Source organism: Zeugodacus cucurbitae, chromosome 6 (genome assembly GCF_028554725.1).
Source record: "Zeugodacus cucurbitae isolate PBARC_wt_2022May chromosome 6, idZeuCucr1.2, whole genome shotgun sequence".
Lineage (NCBI taxonomy): Eukaryota > Metazoa > Arthropoda > Insecta > Diptera > Tephritidae > Zeugodacus > Zeugodacus cucurbitae.
The window spans coordinates 57712292-57737723 of NC_071671.1; the positions used below are offsets into that span (position 1 = coordinate 57712292).

Below are 25432 nucleotides of genomic sequence, written 5' to 3' on the forward strand. Positions count from 1 at the left end.
TCTATGTATACAGTCCACTGTAAGCAGAAACACTTATATAACTTGGATTCTGGCGCTTCTACGAGACGGAAGCCGAAACTCCCTTCATCTACTAGTGGCACTTCGCAGGAATCGTGTAGTAGTATTTTAGGGCTTTCATATCCAACTGAGGAGCGCATTCGCTCTCTTACCCCCAGCACTATGCTGGATTTTGTAAGAGAGCTGGGATTAATGTAGTCGTTGTAGGTCTCATGGGAGCACACAATTGGCCAAAGATCGGAATACACACCTTATATTATATCTATCTACCTAACATGTGGTACCAAATCTTTAATCTTTTTCTCTCTCCAATAAATATTAGTAGCGGATAGATCTTTGTATATATATATAATATATATAAGAAGCCAATAAGTCCATATGACCACCTTTTTTTCAAGATCGTTCATTTATATATTTACTTACTTATACCTATTCAATACTTAAAAGCTTTGAGTATGTTACGTATACGCAATGTCTTTCATAATGTTCGTAGAATTTCTCTCGAATTACTGAATTAGAATAGAATAGACAGTGCGATATGCCTTGTTTAAAGAACTATTCGATATTCCAATATTTTCGACCAGAAAAAAATCGAAATTAACGCACATCAACACGGAGGTATGTAGTTTAAATGAGACTAGTTGGACGCATTTGTAGAAATATTTCCGTCCATACACTAATGTACGCCCAAAAGTGCACTACTAAAGTTAAAGATTGTAATATTTCTCATTCACAGCACAATGAGCGGAATGAAGTTCGAATTGCACAACAATAACCACATTGCGCACAAGAAATTTGATTGGTACTGGGCGCCCATTTATTGCGCGGTCTGGTATGCGCTCTTCTATGCCGCCGTCATACCGAGTTTCTACAATTATCCAAAGACATTGCAAATCAGCGAAGAACAACAACATCCCGATGAATTTATAGGACAACGCGCCGAACAACAACTAATCGCATTGGATGCTATTGGCGTAAAGCTTACGGGCACTGTGGAAAATGAAGTTTTAGCCATCAATTTTCTGCTTGGTGAAATTGCGAAAGTCAAAGCAGAAGCACGTCTGGATCTCTACGATATCGAAGTGGAAGTGCAATACTCTTCGGGAAATTTTGAGCTGTGGCGCATGGCCACCAGCTATCGCAATGTCTCCAATGTGGTGGTGAAGCTGGCGCCAAAGAATATTAAATCCGCTTCGTACTTGCTTGTGAATTCGCATTTCGATTCGGAAGTGCACTCGCCGGCGGCCGCAGATGATGGTGTGATGGTCGTGATTATGTTGGAGACCCTCCGCGTGATTGCCAAATCGGAGAAACCGCTTATGAATCCCATTGTATTTCTCTTCAACGGCGCTGAGGAGAGTAATCTGCTGGCGTCGCATGGGTTCATCACGCGACACAGATGGGCGCAGTATTGCAAGTAAGAAGTATCTTGAAATATTTATACTAAATACTAATATCCTCCAATGTCAGAGCCCTAATCAATCTGGAGTCAGCTGGTTCGGGTGGTCGCGAAATTCTCTTTCAATCGGGTCCCAACCATCCCTGGCTCATGAAATATTATAAACAAAGTGTACCACGCCCCTTTGCAACCACAATTGCCGAAGAATTGTTTGAAAATAATTTCATACCGTCCGATACGGATTTCCGTATCTTCCGTGAGTATGGCATGCTGCCGGGTCTCGATATGGCACACACACTTAACGGTTATGTTTATCACACTAAATTCGACACTTTCGCAAATCTGGAACGACACACGTGTCAGACGACTGGTGATAATGTCTTGGCGTTAACTTGGGCGCTGGCCAATGCACCTGAATTGAAGAGTCCAGAGGTGGGGAAATAGATATTTATTATAACCTATAATTTAACTTTACTTGACTTGATTTGACTTGACTTGACTGACATGACTTAAAAAACTTAACATAAGAAAAAATGAATTAAACGATTATGTACAGTATCTTCACAAATATTATTCGTATAATAATTTTCAGGACTACGCTGAAGGTCACACGGTCTTCTATGATTATCTCGGCTGGTTTATGATCTTCTACACTGAAGACACTGGTGTCGTACTCAATATCACAATCTCCATTTGCGCTATCATAGTCATCTTAGTGGCTGTCTTCCTAATGTCACGTGCCGATGACGCAGACACAGCCAAGCGTGTCTTCTTACGCTTCCTTACCATATTGGCTGTACAGATTGTAACAATCGTGGCGGCAGTGGGTCTTGCACTGATAGTTGCGGTTACCATAGATGGTATCGGTGCCTCAGAGTGTTGGTACTCAGAGCCATGGCTCATCTTTGGCATATACTTTTGTCCTATATTCTTTATAATGTGTTTGCTGCCGGCTATCTATATGCGTTGGACCAAAGAGGGGGTGAGTGTCTATACTTTAACTATAGGATTTATATAACTTCAAATATTTACCTTCAGACCAATATGCGCCATGATGACTCTATCGCCTGCTTCATGCATTCTCACTGCCTCATTTTGGTGTGCATTTGCTTGGTTATGACTAGTTTGAGTATACGTTCGGCTTTCTTCCCCATGATTGCCATCTTCTTCTACACAATATCGGTTGTGCTGAATATTATAAATCTACTTTGGGGCAAGAGTAAGTTTTAAAACTCATAAGGGTTCATAATTCTGTTGTATATTTTTGTATGCCTGTGCTTTATTTACAGAATACTTGTACTTGCCCATACATCTTCTCTGTCAGCTGTTGCCATTCTGGTTCTACACCTATCTAACATTTGCCTTCCTCAAAACTTTCATACCGATGCAAGGCCGCGATGGACCAACAAGTAAACCGGAATTTTTGATTGCCGGTCTTTGTGCCATAATGAGCATACATTTCGGCGGTTTCATTGTAAGTGAGATAAATTTCAGATATCTAGAGTAAGATCACATGAAATATTAATCTTCAATTCTCCTTTCTTTATCAACAGCTTCCTATATTACATAAGTTCCGCAAATCCAAAACATTCATAAGTTTATTTGGAGGTCTGTTTCTGATATTCATTATGATTGCTTGTCTACCCGTTGGCTTTCCATATAAGAAGGATGTGGCTGTACAGAGAGTTTACGTCTTAGTAAGAGATCCAAAAAATAAATTTCAAATATCATACCAGATTACTAATCACAACTCACTGTCTTCCCCTCAATACACCAAACAGCACACAACACGTACTTTCTACGATGAGCGAGGTTTCGTCTACAAAAATGAAACGGGTTTCTATGTGCAACCCGTCGATAAGCGTATAAACACTTTGAAGAAAACAGTTTTCCAATATGCTGAGCCTAAATCGAAGATACAAGAAGATTGTGAGACTGAAATTTTTTGCGGTTTGCCATTGTATAATTCGAGGTGGATGGATTGGAAGTGAGTACATGACACGATTTTTTTATTTTGGAAAAAAAACTATTTTGCGAAAAAAATATTCAATTTAACCAATATATTTTCTTTAGAAACTCCTCACGCTGGGTAGTGGCACCAAGTCCAAATCTACCCATACCAACTGAAATCAAATTAACCTCAAAGGTTTATATTACACCGACACGGGTGCGTTATGGCTTTAGCTTAAAGTCAGCAGATCGCGTTGTGATCTATGTAGATCCTTATCCAAATACGAAAGTGGTCGATTGGACCTTTGATAAGAAGCCATTGAAAAATAATTACTCCACACCTTACTTTGTGTATCATGTCTATTCGATGGATGATAGACCATTGGATTTCTGGATAGAATTGGACGTAAGTAGTATATATAACATTAATATACTAACTATTGATTTACAAAAAAGATAAACGCTGCCTACATTTAGGATCATAGTAAATATGACGATCTTTTTATATAAATTAAGCGGATTTTCAAAATTCATAATCAAATATACAATTTCTTTAATGTTCTCTAATTCTAGCGCGGTTCTTCAGACTATGAGGGCGCCGCTTTGCGTCTTGGTATCGGTGCACATTTTCTATATCATGATGCCTACTACACTGAAGAATTCAAAGAGTTCCTCAAGCTGTTTCCCGAGTGGTCATATCCGATAGACTGGTTAGCTTCATATGAGAGTCGCATATTTTAGTAAATAATGACAAATATGTTTTCGAATTTAAGAACAATAATAATTATTTTATACTCTACAAAGTGACTAATTAAAAAAAAGAGATCGTGTTGTCTATATAAATATAAACCAAACTTAGTGAACGTATTTTTCTTTGGAATCAAAATAGATGAAATCGGACCACCTCTCATACCAAATTCATGTTGAAAACTACTAACAGTGGGCGAAATCGGTTCACAACTGTCCCTACTTTCCATATAACACATTTTTGAAATTTAACTTAGTCTTGTTTACATTTTTCTCGAGGTCAATGACTCTGGACGGGTATTGTTTACGTTGTTTGGATAGTTTGTTCGGATTTTGGGGGATACGATTTGTTTAGATTTGGATGTGCCATGTGGGATAAGTTATTTTACATGTTAGGAGTCACGAGAAGAGTTTATTTACATTTTGGGTAGTCATGTTGGGTCATATATGTAGGACCTTTGAGGATCACGTGGGTCTGCTTTGTTTCGAGATTATTTATATTAGGGTTAACTTACATTTTGAGGGTCGTGTGAGGTGAGATCTGTTTATATTTTGGGTGGTTTAAAGGTGGTTAGGTATACTTGCTTTTATTTTGAGGGATCACATTGGATAGGTTGGTTTATATGAGAGGATCATATGGGATGTTTATGTTTTGAGGTTTGAGTGGGCTGCGATCTATTTACATTTTGAGGGGTTACGTGGGATAGATTCGTTTGTATTTTGAAAGTCAAGTAGGGACAACGGGTGGTAAAGTTTGTTTGTAAAGTGAAGTGAAGTCTAGGGGTAGTTATTAGTCACATCAGGTCAAATGTGAGGAAATCTATCAATGAACAGATTGATATACTAAATTCGATAAGTTTCGATATTCTATATGCTTGTTTGTCGAATATAAAATCTATTTTATCAAATAAGTAATTTTGGCTTTATATACAACTGTCGTCTACAAGTACTTGCCATCTTTAAATACTTGGAAATACCGAGCGCATATAATTCTGTCTGCCCCCGAACTTAACCCTTTAATTTTTTTTATTTTCTATCTTTGTAGTATAATGTTATTGTCAAAGATATAGATCAAATAATATAAAAACTAATACATAGATATGTATTTTTGATTATAAATAGTTTTTAAAAAATTAAAATAAAATATATAACAAAAAGAAGTCTTTAAAATAGTTATGCTTATTTAAATAAATATCGTGGTGCTGTAAACTTCTGCCGAAGATTTACTCAAGCACTTTGTTCGTTGGTTTGCGTTTCCTTAAAGAATATACAAGGTGTATTCCAAAAGTTATTAGTTTATAATTAAAGCTATGGCATCCGTTAAAAATAGTAGTTGATCATAATCGTCGTAGCATTTAGTTGTCATTGTTTAGATACGCCAACTATCGTATGAGCTCGTCCAAGCGCTCACTGTGGACCAGGCGGGGAACTTAGCAACGAATTCGCGGAAGTCATCGGTATTTAAAATGTCATCGTGAACCTTATGACCTATAACGGCAATGTCGAATGTGGCGCCCGACCAATCTGAGCTATTGTGCTGGATGAAGAAGTAATTTATAAGTATAGATCAGGAGACTTTTTGCTGAGTATAAATACATACCGCAAATTCCATATGGAAACGGAAAGGCGCCGGATCCAAAGCATAAGACAAATAAATAAAGTAAGGTGGTTCGAAATTCTGCTTAATCGGCGTACGATCCAATGACCAATCAATCAGTTTGGTGTCATTCATTGGTTTTATGAAAATGCTCATGTGATCAGGGCCCGCAACTTCTAAGCTAATAATCAGGTTTGTAGTTGAGATGCTATCTTTGCGCAAAATACGCAGTCTGGGCCAACCACCGGCTTTCGGCGCAGGACCATCGATCCAAAAGCTTTGCTTGCTAAAAAGATCGAATGAGAACAGAATTTAGTTTCATTAGATCTGAAGAAATAAAAATGTTCAGACATACCGCCAGCCCAGCCAACGCGAACTGTAGATTGGATAGCCACACATCAATTCAGTCTCGCAATTCGCCGAATCAGCGGTATCTGTGGCATTCACATTCTCGAACATATAATCCACAGAGTGTGGATGACGATCAACAGGCACAACATAGTAGCCAGAATCTCTATGACGTACTGACATGGCCGGATCGGCATTGTGAAAAGTGCGTGTGGTATGCTAAGAGTGGAAATAATAACTGTAAAGTAATGTTAATAGAATTATAAACAATGACTTACAGCGACATAGAAACGTTGAGGCGCTTCACGTTCCTTATATGGAAAGCCAACGGGCGTCGCAGCCAGTATTATGAACGCCAAACAAACGCCACCGAAGATGGAAATAATGGTTTTTGACTTGCGGAAGAGGCACAAAAGTGGTACCTGCAAATAAAGTGAACAATTAGATCAACTACTTGACAGCTATAAAACACGCAACCTACCAAGAACGGTGCCATCAGCAAGCATATTAACATCGTAAAGCCACCGATGAGAATATCGGGATTCTTATTGGCACCATCACGACCTTGCATCGGTATGAAGATGACATAGAAAGCATAGCAACAGTAACTGTAGAAAAGGAAGGGTAACAACTGGCAGACGGTGTGTGGTATGAGCCAGAGGAAAGCTACGAAAAAAGAAGATATAATTTATTTAAAAGAAAGTAATGCAAGAATTATCAAAAAAACTCACTAGTTTTGTGGAAGCAAGTGATCATATTCAAGATCACCGACAGCACATAGAAGGCAATACAGAGCATTAAAGCAAAGGCCGAGCGTATGCCCAATGAGATGAGAGCAATGCAAACCACCGTTAATATCAGACAGTGCGCGTGCATTATCAGCTGTATGGCATAACCTAAAGGTAGACCGTGCTGGAAGAAGGAATACATATTAGAATCTCCCACCTGGTATGAGATGTAACACTCACCTCCTTCGTGCGACTCAAATAAATCGCCGGTATCAAGCCCATCATGAAGAACATGGGACAAAAGTATAAACCAAAAACCATCCATGGTTGTGAGAACCACGACATGGACAAGCCAACAGCGTCCATAAATATCGCAATCGTGATCGTTAGTAATATCGCCAAGAGCACGGCAGCGAATTGTATACCCAATAAAATGCCGAATTTGATAAAGACGCGACGACGAAACATGCCTGTCTGGTGTGCCATATTCCAGATATAGGCCAATATAGTGATAATGGCGATGATACAAACAATAATATTTACAACAGTGCCGGTGGTTTCCGAATAGTAGACTATGAACCAGCCAAGCACATCGAAGAAGATTGTATGGCCCTCTGCATATTTCTATAATTAAGTGTTATGATAAAATGTCTATCTAGAAAAAAAGTAAAATATAGATAATCAAGCTTACATCTGGATCTTCCATTTCGGGTGCATTGCATAGCGCTTTGGTTAAGGCCAACACATTATCGCCGGTGAGTTGATATGTTCTTTGCGGTATCAAGCTGAAACGATCATATTTCGTGTGATAGACGAATCCATTCAGAGTGTGAGCCATATCTAAGCCTAGAAAATGAAGATGCATACGTGGGAATTAGATGAAAAGATCATATGGACTATCAAGACCAAGCTATATGCTATAAACTCTCTCTGAGGCCAGGTCTGTTAAGACTAATCGCTCTGAGGAATACCTAAAACAAGTATAATAGTATATATCACTCAATCTACTTACCTGGTATATTTCCGAAATCTCTAAATATTCTGAAGTCCGTCTCCGAAGGTACAAATCCATATTGGAACAATTCTTCACCGATAGTAGAGGCATATGGATGTTCTATGTGACTGCCGTAATATTTCATCAACCAGGGATGATCTGGGCCGGACTGAAATAAAATTTCACGACCACCAGAGCCGGCTGAATCCAAATTTATGACAGCACTATAATTTTTTAAAATTATCATTTTATTTACAATTGAACTCTAGACCTAAACTTGTACTCACGAGACATTGCGCGCCCACGGGTGTTGCGTTATGAAACCATGTGACCCCTGTAACGGATTTTCCTCGGCGCCATTGAATAGAAACACAATCGAATGCTTTAGCGGTGTCTCATATTTCGCAATCACACGCAGAGTCTCCAACATAATAACAATCATGGCACCCGAATCACCTGCACCAGAGCTGCCGGGTACCGAGTCATAATGACTATTGATCAGTAAACTTGATGTACTATTTGAGCCACGCGGCGTCAATCTCACCACAACATTCTGTATGCTCTGATACACATTCACCATTTTCCAGATGACATAATTACCAGAGGTCACTTGTATTTCATGCTCTATTTTATAGAGATCTGTGCGTGATTCTCGCACGATATTACTGATTTCGGTGAGTAAAAATTGCACTGCTGTCTGTTCGTTTGCCGGACTACCCACAACTTTCGGACCGATTTTTGTGAGACGCAGCAGCATGCTCTCTGCGCTCTCGCCAATAAAACGTCCCGGATGTGTGGCTTCATCTTCAAATTTCAGCGTATCCGGGTAACTATGATAGCTGGGTATGACGGTGAGGTAGAAGAGTAGAAACCAAAAGGCAATGAAAAGCGGCGCCCAATACCAGCCGAATTTGCTGCGATTATATATGATTTTCATATTCTCATATTTGGATTTCATATTCAGCTCGTGCATGGTGAATGATTTTCTATCTATCCAGCTTATGTTTGAGTAATTTTTTTAGGTGGACAATTCAAGATAACTGTAATTATGTGTAAAATTTGTAATTAGTTTATGGCTTTAAGTATACTTCAGTATTTAACTATTTATATGAGCAATTTGAAAAGAAGATATTTTAATGAAATTAAGATCAGAAAATTTAGGTTTACGCTATATAGCTTAGGAATGAAAGACTTCGTACTAATGAAATTTCTTAGACCATTTTGTGATTGCTTTAATCAGTATGTACTGTTTGAGAACTCGTCAAAGGTGGACATCAACAAAAAGAAAATACACCACATTTTACAGTTATTCCTCGATAAACCTTAACCATACGCCTGAAAATGTTAATATATCTCATGGTCATGGTACTGTTACATCAAATAACGGTGTCGACAATATGGTTCCGGTAATTTTCATGTCGAAGCACCACACTCTGGAAGGCCTACAATATCGCAAAAATAATGGAAACCACCGAGTTCGATTATCAAATAAGCTATTTAGATTAACCAGAAGCAAACCTTTCACAAAAAAACCGTTTGAAACCATTTAAATACACCTGGATGTAAAATGAGGGATCACACGATTCTTGGGCGAATTTCTTTCAGTGAATCGCAGCCGAATCGTAAAAAACGATAGAATTCTAAAGCAGATCGTTAGTGTTGAAGAAAAGTAGGTCACTAACGGCAACATCCAGAAAAAACGATTGTTGTCGAACGGCGGAGAGCCCACGAAAACGGTGACCAAATCAGAATTGATGGTCTGGATGGTTTTGCTATGATTTTGGTGGAATTATCTGAGAATCATCTACTATGAGCTGTTCTGAATCCTAAGACAAACGATCCAATTCTAAAGCAGATGGTTATGGCGGATGAAAAGTGGGTCAGTTACGACAAAGTCCAGAGAAAACGATCGTTGTTGAACGGCGGAGATCCCATTAAAACGGTGACCAAATCAATATTGATGATCTGGATGGTTTTGCTATGATTTTGGTGGAATTATCTGAGAATCATCTACTATGAGCTGTTCTGAATCCTAAGAAAAATGATACAATTCTAAAGCAGATGGTTAGTGTTGATGAAAAGTGGGTCACTAACGGCAACATCCAGAAAAAACGATTGTTGTCGAACGGCGGAGAGCCCACGAAAACGGTGACCAAATCAGAATTGATGGTCTGGATGGTTTTGCTATGATTTTGGTGGAATTATATAAGAATCATCTACTATGAACTGTTCCTTTAAAGATAAACTCCTAATTCGGACCCGTACCGTCAATAATTGCACTCTGTAGGAAACAATAGCTTAGAAGCTTTGGCCAAAATGAGAGAAATAGTATTCCACTAGGACAACCTCAGGTCACAAACATCGACAGTGAATCACCAGTACCTCCGGGAACTTTTTTTGGAAGGTTCTAATGTATCCACTTTCTAGTTCGGAGCTGGCACCAAATGATTACTATATGTTCTTTTTTATGGCGAACGATTTTGCAACAGAATCTTATGAGAGTCGACCGAGAGTTTCTGAAAAAGTGTAATTAGTAAATTACCTTTAAAATAACAAAAAGTTGACGAACAGAATTATGCATATTTGACTTAAATCGGATCAAGTTTAATAAAGCCTGCAATTTTATGCAAAAATAATGGATTTTATTTTACTAGACCTATTATGTATATATGGCAAATAACTCTCATAAGTACATAACCAGTATAACTGCATATTAATGAACTTAAAAAACAATTATTTATTTCCATTTGAACTTGTCCTTCATGCACAGACACATTGTAATAAATGAATGTCATGACACATACATACATACAAAACAAACAAATGTATGGGCATCTGTATTAAACACAACAAGTGCTTATCAACGCATTAATAAAGAAGCATCATTAATATTCCGCTCCATTTTCATTTAACAAGAAATTATTTTTTTATTTTAAATTTTTTTGTATTTTTTTTTTTAATTTTTTACAATTTCACATAAATCTCTCCAACACATCAATTATAAATAATTATGTTGGTGTTGCACCAAAGAACAAAAACAAAAATTTTCACCACCATCAACTTAATTATATAACACAACCGCCAAACTCGTTAAAATCGCCATTGCGACAACCGTTTATGCAACGTTATAACTGCGTGGCAGCTTCAGCGAATGCATAAAAAACTGCATTCTGAATTGCAGAACAAAGAACAGTTGGTTGCAAATTAATTGAATTGTCTGGCATCGGATGACATACATATGTACTCATGCCACTGCATAACATTTGTTTTAACATATTTGTGGCGTGAAAGGCTCGGGTAACGCATATTTACAATTATTGCACTTGCCCGTGCGTGCGACTTCGTTTGTTGTTGTTGTACGAGTGACAAATGCTCACGGCCACACAATCAATCCCACGCCATTGACCGCAACCGTTTGGTGGTTGCCGCAATTTATGCATTAATTTTTGTGCGATTTCATTAAAATGAAAGTTAAATGTGAAATTATGGAGAAAAAAATATGCAACTATACATAAATCCACATACATTGTTAGTGTAGTAAATAAAATAATTGTTTTTAAAATTAAATACAACTGATTAAGACAGGCAACGCTTGATTGCGATTTCGATTGATTAATGGCAATACAACATTCACTCTGAGTCAGCTTTAAGGTTTCATAACGGTGCTTTAATCTCTTAGATTGTATTTAATGTAACACTTTAACCCCACTTTCGTCATTGATGCCCTTGTGAAGACTAGAGCTGTTGAGTAAACTAAGATTCAGTAATACTAGGCAACGATTGGAATGTCGGAACTTTAGCGCTTGATTATTTCCTTATCGCTCTTTTTTCACGACCTTGAAATTTTCGCAAAATATATAATGAAGAATCATGATAACAAGTATTTTAATTATTCCAAGGACAATCAGGTTAACGTAACTGGAACAAAATCTTGTCAGCTTGTCTTGTAATTAAAGAGAGCGTTAGATAGAGAAACATATAGTGAGTGCTAGAAAACTAGAAAGAGATAAAAATATATTTAAAAAGCTCGGAAATCGAAAGAAAAATAATATTCTTACTTCTTTCAACTATATTCGAAGATGTTTTATAGAAATGGACACCACTTTAAACAAATTACATATTAAATAATGACAATCTTAAATTCATAAATAGTTTTGAGGTTTCCTCTTTCGAGATAAGAGATCAACGCGTTTATGGTTCACGTGGAAAAAGTAAAAAAAAAATTGAGGTAATGATATTCCTTCTTATACTCTTCTATTAGTCCCTGACAACCTAAATACATACATACATACAAAATAAAATTTCAAAACCCCTAGGGGTCTAGAAAAGGGTCTCAAAAATTCTTCATATTCCATCACAAACTAAATATAAAACAGAAGGTTTCAAAGCATTCTAGGTATAGAAATGGGGTCTTGAGAAGCTTCATCTGTTTATATTCAAACAGAATAGTTGTGTGTTAGTCTCACAGGGAATAAGTGTGATGAGTTCACTACAAATCAGGTTTTAAATATGTCTTAAGTCCTCTACAAGCTAGATAACTCAATGGAGATAATTTTAGCTCGACTTAAAATCGCTTATGAATGACAATATTGAACTACCCAAACAACTTTTTAGTTTTCGTGATTAGTCTTAATGATAATGAACTTAGCAAAATTGGTAATGCGGGGATAAACTATTTATTTGAAGTTTAGGTGTTTTTGATAACACTCTTCTTAAACGAATATCCTCTTCTCATCTTATTGTAACTCACTTAATATATAACATTTGGAGCTCTTAGTATTTACATTGAACTTTGAAAAGTGCTTGCTATTATTGAAGCCGATATTTAAGTTAATAATTCTCGGGATTCGGTTATGGCAATTGAAAAATAAACAGGTTATTTAAAAACTAAATATGAAAAGTATTACTTCACTATCTTTGAAGAACTGATAATTCTATATATAAGGGAAGAAAGTGCTAAAGCTTTTATATCCTTGTTATTTCAATTATACTTATAGACAAGTTGTTCGTGGGTTAATAAATTCATCATATACATAATCAATTCTTCTCGCTATTTTTACTATGGTAATCTCGAATGTCTCTCGAGAAATAAACGAGATATTTTAATGACACTAACTAAGTGAGTTACACCTGGCAACCGGAATTTCCGAACAGAAAATTAAAATTATTGTGATGTATGTTTTCCTAACACAAATATGAAGCTAATTTTACTTTGGTACGGTTAATTTTACAGCAAATAGATCCAACAATAAGAGAGATGAGAGACATATTTAAGAGTAACTTTTTCAAGAAACTCTCTTTATGTACAAATTTTCTCTTCGATATCTGAGAGTCAATGAAATTTATACAAAATTATTAAGATATAAATATCTCACACCTTTTGTTTTAAAAATTGATCGATAGTACTTAAAACCTTCGATTAATTTTTAATGTCAATAGATACTTATCACCCTCGCAGCGCATTAATTGACTCAGTGACATACAGTAATCTGTGATAATAAATGTTTAGTGCGCTCGAGAAAATCAATTATGTTTTAAAGTTAATTTCATTTTACAATTTAATTGCTGTTAATTTTATTGCTTTTCTATACTTGAAATATACCGCCAGCGTAGAAACAATTTGACCAAAGCAAATATTTACCACCCAGCTGATTGTTGTAGATACATATGTATACATATGTATGTGGAAAAAAATTTAAGCTGTTATGCGACTGGACAACAAATAAAACAATTATGTACTATTAAACACTCATAAAAATCGATTAGAAGCGATAGCATTTGAATTATAAATGCATTTGTAGTTGTGTAGTGTGAGTACATTCGAATATTTTTGTTTTTTATTTAACAGAATTGTTAATGAAATCAACTATTTTGCGGGATTTTGAGAGAATAAAAAAAAGAATTAATTATTGGAGAACTTCTAGATTTACAAAACTAATACTAATTCAGGTTTAAACCGGATAGAGATTAACGGTTGTAAATTCAAGCTTCCTTCCTGAGAGAAAGAAACTTAGAATTATAGAAAATTATGAGAAATTCTTGCTTCCTTTAATTATAAGTAAAATCTAACAATCTGCCGCTCACTTCCCTTCAATAAAACGAAAACTAACAACAACTAAGAACAGTTATCACTGTCTACATTGTAGTTGTATATATAAAAATTTAGTTTAGAAAACAGTTCATTAGCATTTGCGGCCATTGGCTTATCAATCTCTCGTCTGTGCGTGTACGACTCAAGTTCAATGGCTGTCGATAAAAGGAAGGAAAATATATAAATGAAAATACAGAACAATATAAAATGCGACTATAATTGCAAAAAATGTAGATAAATGTGCAGAGCAATAAATATTTGCGCCTGCAATTAAAGATATACACACTCGTATAATGACTATATAGAACGCTCCACTCGCGCTTGCAACAATCACATTTATTATTGCTTGCTTGACTTGTTACTGCCATAAATTTTTAATCGAAAAACAATTAAATAAATATTACACTCGTACACCCCGTTATTGCCAACATGAAGCGTTATAAATGACCCCAAATGACTGACACACCAGCAAACAAACGAACAAATCGTAAATTGGGCAATCATTTTCGGTGGTTGTGAGTTCAAGCGCAAACGCTTCAAATGCGATTCGGGTGAAGAATGTGACGAGCAAAAAGATTGATTGCATTTGTCAAACAATTAATTAAATTGAAATTACAATTTTTCTAGACTTGCGTTATAATTTAGAACAATATTTTTGGAAGCACTGGCATCAAAAGTTTCAGAAATCCAAAAAATATTTTTTTTACATACTTTATGTACACACATATGTATGTGTCATCAATTCACCACAAACTCGATTTTCCCAGCACATTTTATAGTTATTGTTGTAGTAAGCGTTATCCAAGCCCTTTTGGAATAAAAATATACTAATTTTTGTCGTGGTCATCTAACTGTAATCCCAGCAAACGAGCTGTTTCGACAGGATCAGACCATACGAAAAGAGAGTTCGATGAATTGGACTAGATTTAATGAATAAACAACTAATTCGTAGTACCAGAACTTATTATATTATAAGGTGCCTATATCGGGATCTAATATGGATAAGAAGGCTTTTAATATACTACAATATCTAAAAATTATTTGACAAAGGCTCTGGTCTCACGAGTCAACTCGAGTTGTACACCTCTAATAGATGGCCGAGAGAAGGTCGCATTCCTGTTCTTTAAGGGGCTATACCAGTGTAACCTATGAAAAATTAGGCGATTTTCGTGAATTTTTTTAAAGATTGTTTCGAAGTTTTTTACACATAATATTTTCAGCTACATTTCAAATTTTTGCTTTACAAAAACACAAAGAATAACGCGTTTACAGTTTCGACAATCGCTGCTTATACCAGCTATAATTCAAAAACTATTCAAGATACGATCTTACCGCTTTCAGATGATATTTCTGAAAGTATAAACTATCGAATAAGCAAAAAAATAAAACAATAGATTTTTTGAAAATGTCCCACTGGTATAGCCCCTTAAATGCTTAAACTATTTCTTAAAAGAAAATATAACATTATTCCTTCCATCGTGTCCATCGACTAAATTTAGCATCTGTTTTATCGATTTTATAGAGAAATACTTTGGTTTAAGGACAATCCGAAGTCATATCGTCTTATGACTATTCGGTAAGAATTTACTTTTGATCTACAAGTTCGTATAATAAAGATAGCCCATTTGGAAACAATGTCACTAAAACACCACAGCACAGTGGTTCAGCTTGTATGAAGGCGCGGTCATAAATACTTCCCGTTGAGATATCGCTATGAAATTTTCACCAAAAATCTAGAAAAATATTTTAAATATATATTAAAAAAATTGGCCCCATCGGACGACTAGGTCCTATAGCTCCCATAGAACAGTAATTGCTATTATATGGCAATGATGTGCAAAAATACTTCTCATGGCCATGGTTGGAGCGTCAAAACTTTCAGTACGGCTTTGGAAAATAAGTTAAAAAAGCGTGAAAAAAGATGAACATGATTTGTCGTTATAGTTTCCCTCATCCAACCCCCATATTCCACCTATAAGAACAATATCATATAAAAAATTAATGCAGGGAAAAAGCAAATTATCAACCAATTTAGTATAGTTCATTTTTTCACTGCCATTCAACAGCCATTATAATTAGAACAAAAACTTATAATGTATCCTTTAGTAAACCGTACACAGATTGAAATAAAGACGATTTATCCTTGTTTCCAAGCTTCCTTAGCCCAATTATGATGAGTTTGAACTTAAAAATAGTTAATTCAAAGTTCATTATTATTTTGACGATTGCAAATACATCCGCAACTTTCCGCACCCAACTTTAACACTTTTATTACCTTAAGACTCTGCTAAATACTATATGAAATACAATTAAAGGGGGATCGCGGGGGAACACAATTAAAACTTTATGTAAACACATTGAAGACGCAGAAAAAAGCTCCAAAAAATATAGGTGATATAAAACACTAATTTCACAAATATCGTTAGTCTTAATTAATTTCACAAGTTAAAGTAAATACCTTTAGCTTCAAAATCCATTAAAAATAATCTTGATTCGTTAACCTGAACAATTACCAGAACAAATGGAAGTCCTTTATTTCTGCGAAATTAAAAAAAAAAAATTCTGATGTGCTTTAAAAAAAATCCGGTTGTTCATGCATTTAACTCTATTTTTAGAAAGTACCCTTAGATTTTCAGGAAAACCCGGTTTGCAAATAGGAAGTGTGGACAATTTAGAGGTCATCGGTATACATTTTGTCGAAAAATCATGAGATGGATTTTTTGATTTTTGGCCTAGGGCGGAACCACTGTGCAGAGGTTCTTAACATATGAGGTGTGGGACATTAGGCCTTACAAGTGGGGCCTTGATTTTATTAGATAAAAAGGTATAGAGGTCGTCATACTTCAAAAATTCATGCAGATCCTTCATTAGTTATTTTGGTTGTCGTTTTCCACTGTCTGAAACATTGGATCCATTTCATATTCTCTTCTCATAAAACTTGAGATCTTGAGATTCCTCCAGGTGCCTAATAAATCTAAAATTTATTATTGTTTTTTTTTTTTCTTTAGCACTTTTTAATATAGTTCATTGTGTAATTAATATTACCTCATTAATTTTCCTTAAAAAATACCTCCTCCAGCCCAAAAAGATTTATGTACACTATTTGCTTTTTATTATCGTCAAAAATATTTATGTCAAGCATAAAATAAATTATCTAAATGCTTCAGAGGCGTTTTCACTAATAAATGCTACCTTTTAATTATGAGTTTCCAAAAATACTCGCCGCCATTCCGAGCACCAGCTCTATGTAATCATGTAAATTTAAAGATGACAACAGGCGAAAATTTCAACTTTGAGGTGTCTAAAAATAAATTTGTCATGTTTTCATTACAGCAAAGCGGCAAATGACAAAAGTAAAAGCGAACCGGCTATATGCCTTCACATTGCCGCCTTTTTAATGAATGAAAAAAAACAACAAATGTGCAAAAGAAAACAACAAATAAAAACAAAAATAAATAAAACACTGTAAATTGCAAAAGTCACAAATTGTCGTCTTGTGTTTTGATAGAAGATGGCGTGTGGTGCGACGAAAATACAGCAACACAGAAATAAATATATATCATACATAGATATGTATAGCAAGCATTAGCAATTTGTTATTATTGTTGTCATTAGCCTTATGCGCTAGTTAACGGTGTTGTTTTTCTTTAATATTTTTCTTCAATTTTCCATAAAGTATTTTTGTTATTTTTTCACATTGTATTCAACTCAAATGTTGCATGAGTTTCATTTGGGGCAACCGTGCAGTTTTTTCTTTATTTTTTCGAAAAATATATACAAACATACATACACACGACATTTTTATGAGTTTAACAATTTTATGACAGCGAAATAGAAAAAAATTTAGTACGGTTGATTCGCATGACTCAAGCACACGAATGGCACATCAACATATGAGAAAAATCATTTTGAAATGAGATATATCGGAAAATGCAAAACAATTACTATATAGAAGCTATTAACATAGATATGAAGTCACACATGACTAGTCGGTCCACTTTTTGGCTGTCGAATTATTTTAGCATATTTCACACTATTTATTGTTATTTGAAATTAAATAAAACATTAAAAGGTAAAATTTTTATTTAATTTTTATTTTCTTTTTTGGAATTTTTTTAACGAACAGTTCATTCATTAACGGAACCATTTAGAATTTCGTATTTCGAAGAACAATTGAGTCCTATATATAATATAGTTCAAAACCAGAAAATTTGCATCGTGAAAATTTATCAGTTAATTGACCTGTGTGAACATGACATTAAGCTCAATTGTGGAAGATTCTAGATTTTAATATTATTTTATTAATAATAATATTGACACCAATTATTGTTTAACATTATAATATTTAATGTAATATAATATTTAAGACAATGAACCCTTAATCTTCTACATTGAAGCGCAATTAAAGATCAACAATTTTAAGTTAAGATGGGACTCGGCGAGATTTCTGTTAAGCAATAAGATTTTGTTTGAAATAGACCTTTGATTTAGTCAATTGAATTTTCACTATTTTAACAATTTGCTAATTTACTAAATTAGGGGACTCTAAACTTCATAATTCGTATTATAAGTAATATAATGCTATTTTAATTTAATCTTTGCAGAGAGATTTTACAAAACATACGTAATTAATTTAATTATATATTATGCATTCAATTTGCAACTCAATTAACTCAGCATTTACCCCTAAACACATTTACTCAACATTTGTAATTCAAACTATAAGCCATATCACCATTTTCCGTTTTATCAGAGGCATAGTGGCGCCTAGAAATGTTTTGCAGTTAGAACTCACAGCAATCAAGTTAAACATTTGTTCATATCTGTAACACATAATTACTTAGAATTGTTCGTATGCATGAAATTATTTAATTCGTTTAAAACATATGGAAAAGTTTCCGCTTCCTTTATGCATTGCTTGCTATGAGTCATAACTTGTTGCGCGTAATTGTATAGATTATATTTGTAAATTAAATAATGCTGTTAAAAATTATTCATACAGTATCAAATATTACATGAAATTCGTTTATTTTGATTAATTCAATTATAAATGTAAAACTTTGACCGATGAGGGCTGAATGTGACTTTTAGTTAACGCATCTAATTCACTGACTTGTTTGAAAATTAAAGCTAACAAATATTTCATAATTAAATAAAATATGTTTTCCATTAATTTAGGCAATTTATAAATTGTATACACTCATACGAAAAGCGGATTTTTTAATTGACTCAATTAGTGAGTTATTTGAACCGCTTATTGGAAATTAAACTTTGCCAAGCAGATTTTTATGATTTAAAATATTTATGTCAATTAAAATTTATTAATTATTCAATTTGCAGTCTTGATTTCACCGAAATACATACAAAAATGGTTAATAGTACTAAATACCAAACAAGCAAGGTTTCATAGCCATGGACAAAACTTCATGTAATCCATGTAATCATGTAATACCAAAACTGTGGAAAAGTCATGATTTGAGGTCTCTTCTACTTAACCATCTTCAAAGAAGATCTTGAAAATTACTTAAAAGATCACCAGCTTTTTCAGCTTAAGAAATACACTTCATAATATATAGAATTGCTTGATAATTTGATCATTACTAAAATTTATTAAATTCTCGTATATAGCTTCAATCGAAAATCAGTCTATAAACGCCATTCAGCGAAGTGCAAGGTTTCTTCTGCGCAAAGCTTGATGAAATTAAATTCTATGTCTTCGTCGACTGTAATTCGTTAAGATCTTTAAGGGGTTAGGAATAGTCAGGATTTTCAAAACTCGATTTTTTTTGCATTTTCGTTAAGTGTAATCTTAAAAATATACTCTTAATATTTAATATCTTAAAAATATACTCTGAAAATTTGAAGTTTATCCGATAATTGCTTTTAGAGTTATTCGACAAATAACAATGAGAGTTTGGGCACTCCAACACGCTAGTGTGAAACTTTAAATGTTTTTTTCTCAAAACTATGGTTTTTGAACTGTTGAAACTGTAACTCGAAAACCGCTCGGTAGATTTTAATGAAATTTCTACATCCTTTTCATCAGCATTTTCTCATCCTGCTGATATTGAGATAAAAGTACCTATCTTTTCAAAAACCTTCGATTCCTATATTAAATTTCAAACAATTTCAGTCACACAATTGCTGGAACGAGATATTTATGAAAGCGGTCAAATAAAAGCTAATTGATGTGCTAAAATTGTACACTAAAATGGTGCATGCAAATTGTGCAAACTTTAGTAGCCATAACAATAATTAACGGTATTTGAATTTCAACACCAATTTCAAACAAAACACGAAACTAATTATTTTTCAGCTTTATAACTGTATAAACAAACCGGAGCAGCATTTGCATCAAATTTCATTGCATTTGGAAAAACAAATGATTTTTAGAAATGAACTAAAAAATACAACAACAAATTAGATCAATTCTCAGCCCATTAGACGTGACACGCACAACGCATAGAAGAAATTTAATATTTATGCAAGGAAAAGCACAACAAATGCCACAATGCAATGCGATGTTCTACGCACTACAGAAGAACGCAACAGCCGCAGAGTAAATCACAAGTGGGCAATCGCTCTGAAAGGCTTGCCACTTATAAATAATTGCATGCAAACATATGTTTATATATGTAGATGGGGATACGAGTATATATGTATGTGTAGTGGGTACATAGAGGCTCGTTGTTGCCATGCTTGCTTCATAGCTACAAAACTAGCAGTCAGTCTGCCTGTGCTGTGTGCAATGCAGCCGAGAGACAGCGGCGATAATCTGGCAATTGCAAACATTTTTTAAATGCACTCATTTAGCTAATGTCGACCGGGGAGCTTGGGGCATCGTTAACCTAATTCCAAATGAAGGCAACAGACTAAAAAAATATACGGAAAATAGCAAAATTTGCGCTAAAATTGCCAAAGCGTCTATTTAGCAGCGCATAGAGAGTTCGTTAGCCCTGGCAAACGGCAGGCGCGCGTCCCACACACCTACACACACACACTCGGGTGTCGACATGTGTGAGCGTCTCCGATTGCACACTTCATTGCATTGCGTTGCATATGTATTTATGCAAATGATACAGAGACGTCGATGTGTCGTCGCCACCTCAGCGCGTCACTTGCAACATTTGGTGGCACGCATCAGTTGCACGCGCCGTCCAATGTACTTGCCTCCCAACCGCCGCCTACTTGTTGCCATATATAATTTCCTAATGCATTTTTTTCTCATACATGCTCTCATATGCAGATTCATATGCAAATAACGGTATGTGTGCCCAAAGCTGTTTCTGTCTCTGTATTGCACTAAAGCAATGCAACCGTTGACGTCGTCGTCGTCTCGGTGCAACTCATTAATTTCTTGCATTATTTTCCTTTTCACTGCACAAAATAATTGTGAGCTTAATGGAAAAGTGCAGTGAAATATATTGCTACAGCATAAAGATCTATAAAATATTGCAAAATTATATAATTGCTTTGCAGCGATTGCTGATACGAACATTCAAAAGTAAAGAGTTAATTAGTTGTCGACCTAAGAGATGACTTTCTCCAGTTATTCATTAGCGTTTGGATGTGGACACTACTACATATATCTTTACTTTCAGATATAACCGCTCAGGCTTAGTACGTTCAGAAAAGTACAGTCTCGGCAAATATTTACTCAGCTCAGGAAGAATATTTCATGAGACTCAAGCTGAAACTCGAGAGTATAGTTATGATTCTCAAGTCTAAGACTTCGAAAATGACGTGCTAAGGAAAATATTCCTAACCTCAAAGCTTCTTCTGTATAAGTTATGGTTTAATAATACTAAAGTGTGGGTGTCTGTGGAAAAGTCAAGTTTTTGGGTAGATCTTGTAAAATATTAAAAGTATCGCCAGCTTATTTAGCTTATACTATGTTTAAATATAACGAGATTATCTCCATTTACTAGCTTAACTCGATAATCTGTAATTAAGAAACGAGATTTCTCATACAAAATGCCTCTCTTGATAATCCGAGATTATAAAATTATCTCGTTTTATACAACTAGATTTTCAGTGTTATTCCTAGTTTTATCGATAATTTTGCGAAAAAGAGGAGAAATGTCAAATGAAAATGTAAACAAAAATTGCCGACAGCGAGAGGAAGATGTGTAACACAACAACAAATGCAACTCATTTGACAATTGATAATCTCATTTGGCTATATGTAAACGGTTAGATTATTGAACGAGCTTAGAACGAGATTATTTTCATATGTAAACATACTATTAGGAAATTATTTTCACCATCTACAGATTTGCTGACGTTGAGAATAATCTCAAAGTTAGTTCTTTTGTAAGTTTTTCTTAAGAATATATACCTTTGAATGGACTTGGTCAGAATTTGTGAAATGCTGAGTTTTTCAATTAGATTGGAAAATTTTATAGGAAAATTTGAACGATAACTTAATCGACAAACCTTGTAAATGAATTTTCTCGAAGTGAAATCTAACGATGTGATTTTTGGTACTTAATAAATTTTGGAAATCATTAAAATTGGATGAGATCTGATGAGGTGAAGCTGAGTGATGCTGGGAAGGAAGACAGCAAGATTGTTCTCAGTCTATCCAGTGATATTAAATACTAAATACTTAACTTATACTAATATTAAGTTAAAGTTAAAATCTTAAAGAAATGTGTGAGATTGGCAACCTTTGCAGTTAAGGAACTTGGGAATCACAACTGTTTATCGGACATATTTCCTAATAGATTGGCGTCGTGTGAGCTGTGGATATATCCGAAATAAAATAATAACAATAACAATAAAATCAAAGTGCGATATCCAAAACTACTTTTAAGTGGTTCTTATCGGTTACTTTCGATACTACCCTCATATAATCGACACCAAAATATAGCACTTAAATATATTTTTGATAATTTTTTCAACAGATAAAAGTTGAAGGTAACAAAGTCCAAATAAACTTTCAAAGTTAAAAATATATTTAAATATAGAATTGCAGGTTTATCAGCTGAGAGTATGGGTGATATGGATGTCTTAAAGAAGATAACTAATTGCAATATTTATTAACTGACAGCAAGATATAACACTTGGAAGTGGTTCAACAATATTTTATACTAAATAAAATTTGGTTTTACATAAATATTAAGCTATTGAACATCCATTAAAGTTTTTAGAATTACTTTTTTAATATTTTACCATATTAATTACCTTTTTAGTGATTTGTGCTCTTCCAGCGATCGTAAATTCAAATTTTCCTCAAGGAATGTGTGAATAATTGAGCCATAAATAAAAATAAAAATAAACCATATGGTCTCCCCTAAATACAAATATATATGTATATATGTACATATATTTATAAGTATCTCGCGTTCACTCACGCGTCATTTGCTTTAATACCCTCAAGCGTAAAGGTGGAAAATTGTGATTGAGTTTCTCAATTCCATGCGATTAAATACGCCAACACAAATCAATTGACGATTTTCTTTTTTCAACTATTTGCTTTATCTCTATCGAATCGCTTTATTATCAGTGATATTCACACGCGTGCGAAGCAACAAAATGAACACACACAGCGGCGTGCATATATATAGTTACATATATACAATACACGTATGTATTGTATGTAAATGCGAGAAATGTAGTGTGTTGAGCAATCACGACGTCACATTAAGTACCGTTGGAACACCCACACACACTCAGACATAAACACTGTTGTGTATATCATGTGTAAATGCACATTTATATTTTACTTGCGGCATGGTATAAATATTTAAAATTACTGCAACATAATTGAGGTGATTGTCTTCTCGGGTCCACGAAGCTGTTTTCTTTCTTTTAACACACAAAGAACACAACTCAAATATGTGTGTTTGTATGTAAATAAGTAAATTAAAGCGCGGTGGAATACCGAAAGTGCAATCAGCCGTGACGCCGAGTTGTCAGCACAGTGCAACAAGCAGTTGGCTGCCAATGTGCAAACGAGTAATCAAGCTGACAATATGGAAGAAGTGTGGGTGAGCAGCGAGAAGAAGAAATTGGAGCGCAGTTCTTCGAGGAGATAAGCTAGCTAGATGCAGCTAAGTATGGTACTTAGATATTATATGTGTAAGTATATATTTTTTATGTATAAATAGTTTTGCTGATAAGCATTGGTATAGGAAAATTCTAAGTTTTCCCCAGAAAATGTGAGAAATAAGAGCTGGTCACAAATTATTTAGATTTTCAATGGTTGAGTGGTGATTTCTATTGATTTAAATTAAATATTTTACGAAAATTGTGGCCAAAACAAAATTTAAATGAAAAAAATATCTATTTAAAAAAAATTAAAATAAAATTTAAGAAAATTAATTAAAAATTAAAAAAAAAAATATTATAATAAAATTGAAAAAAATTAAGAAAATTAGTTAAAAAATAAAAAAAAATAATATTATAATAAAATTAAAAAAAAAATTAAGAAAATTAGTTAAGAAATTAAAAAAAAAAATATTATAATAAAATTTAAAAAAAATAAGAAAATTAGTTAAAAAATTAAAAAAAAAATATTATAATAAAATTAAAAAAAATTTAAGAAAATTAGTTAAAAATTAAAAAAAATAAAAATACTGAAAATACAAAAAAAAAAAATAATAATTTAAAAATATATACAAAATAATTATAAATTTTAGCGAGTAATCAAAAAAATATCGAATCTTATCAAAAAAAATTTAAAACAATTTGTAAACAAAATTTAAAAAAAAATTTAAGAAATTTAAAGAAAAAAATTAAAAAGAAAAAAAATTAAAAACTGAAATTGCAATAATATTTTTTTAATAAAAAAATTTATGAAAATTAAAAATAAATTAAGTTACAAATTTAAAAAAAAATTAAGTAAAAAATAATTAAAAGGAAAAAAATAGTTTAACAATTTAAAAAATAATGTTAAAAAAAGTATTTTAAGAACTGAAAATACAATAATAATTTTTTTAAATGAAAGATATATAAAATTTTAATATAAATTGTAGCAGGGTAACAAACAAAATTTAGAAAGTCGATTAAAAATAAAAATGTTACTAAAAATTAAAATATGTTTAAAAAAAAATAAATACACATATCAAAGTAGTATGTAATCTCACAATTTTTTATAAAAAAATTGAAATGTTTCAATATAAAATGGCATTAACATAAATTGTCACAAATCAATGAAATGCACCCTTTATATCACCAATCACTGTTTTTCCCTACTGGGGGCAGGCTAATATTTCCACAGAGTCACGCAAACGATTAAAGCACCCACAACACAAATGCAAATAAATAAAACTATGCATAAGAAGTGCACTCTATATGCATATGTATATATGTATAGCATACATATGTACACTCCATATGCCGTTAGTTGATTTGAAAAGCAAGTGAGCATATGGTATAACATACTCGTATAGAGTCGCGCTTGTGTGGGAGAAAGCATCCGCCAGATAAAAACAAAAGCGAAATCGGAGAAAAGAACAGCGCCGCCGCCGCCACAACAATGACTTCGTAGTGGAAACAAAACAATATGCAACAACAACAGCAATGCAATAACAATAACAATACGATATATCGTATA

The 25432-nt window shown here is 33.8% G+C and overlaps 2 protein-coding genes across 3 annotated transcripts in view; one reads left to right on the plus strand and one right to left on the minus strand.

Annotated features, from left to right (window-relative positions):
* Positions 1 to 5274, plus strand: part of LOC105217142 (uncharacterized) — a 21625-nt gene extending 16351 nt beyond the window's left edge. Inside the window, exons 16-24 of the mRNA XM_054233492.1 lie at positions 755 to 1435; positions 1489 to 1849; positions 2010 to 2399; positions 2456 to 2636; positions 2707 to 2891; positions 2971 to 3114; positions 3199 to 3404; positions 3491 to 3773; positions 3941 to 5274. Of these exons, the coding sequence (XP_054089467.1) occupies positions 755 to 1435; positions 1489 to 1849; positions 2010 to 2399; positions 2456 to 2636; positions 2707 to 2891; positions 2971 to 3114; positions 3199 to 3404; positions 3491 to 3773; positions 3941 to 4108 (2599 nt within the window). The 3' untranslated portion in view covers positions 4109 to 5274. The remainder of the gene's footprint in view (positions 1 to 754; positions 1436 to 1488; positions 1850 to 2009; positions 2400 to 2455; positions 2637 to 2706; positions 2892 to 2970; positions 3115 to 3198; positions 3405 to 3490; positions 3774 to 3940) is intronic.
* The window catches only part of LOC105217144 (endoplasmic reticulum metallopeptidase 1), a 24073-nt gene continuing 3834 nt past the window's right edge, over positions 5194 to 25432 (minus strand). For both annotated transcript variants that reach the window (XM_011192005.3, XM_011192004.3), the window contains exons 2-11: positions 8069 to 8821; positions 7800 to 8005; positions 7479 to 7633; positions 7028 to 7411; positions 6791 to 6971; positions 6541 to 6725; positions 6338 to 6481; positions 6067 to 6278; positions 5715 to 5997; positions 5194 to 5651 (exon numbers count right to left, since the gene is read on the minus strand). In XM_011192005.3, coding sequence (XP_011190307.1) covers positions 5484 to 5651; positions 5715 to 5997; positions 6067 to 6278; positions 6338 to 6481; positions 6541 to 6725; positions 6791 to 6971; positions 7028 to 7411; positions 7479 to 7633; positions 7800 to 8005; positions 8069 to 8754 — 2604 coding nt within the window. In that variant the 5' untranslated portion in view covers positions 8755 to 8821 and the 3' untranslated portion in view covers positions 5194 to 5483. The remainder of the gene's footprint in view (positions 5652 to 5714; positions 5998 to 6066; positions 6279 to 6337; positions 6482 to 6540; positions 6726 to 6790; positions 6972 to 7027; positions 7412 to 7478; positions 7634 to 7799; positions 8006 to 8068; positions 8822 to 25432) is intronic.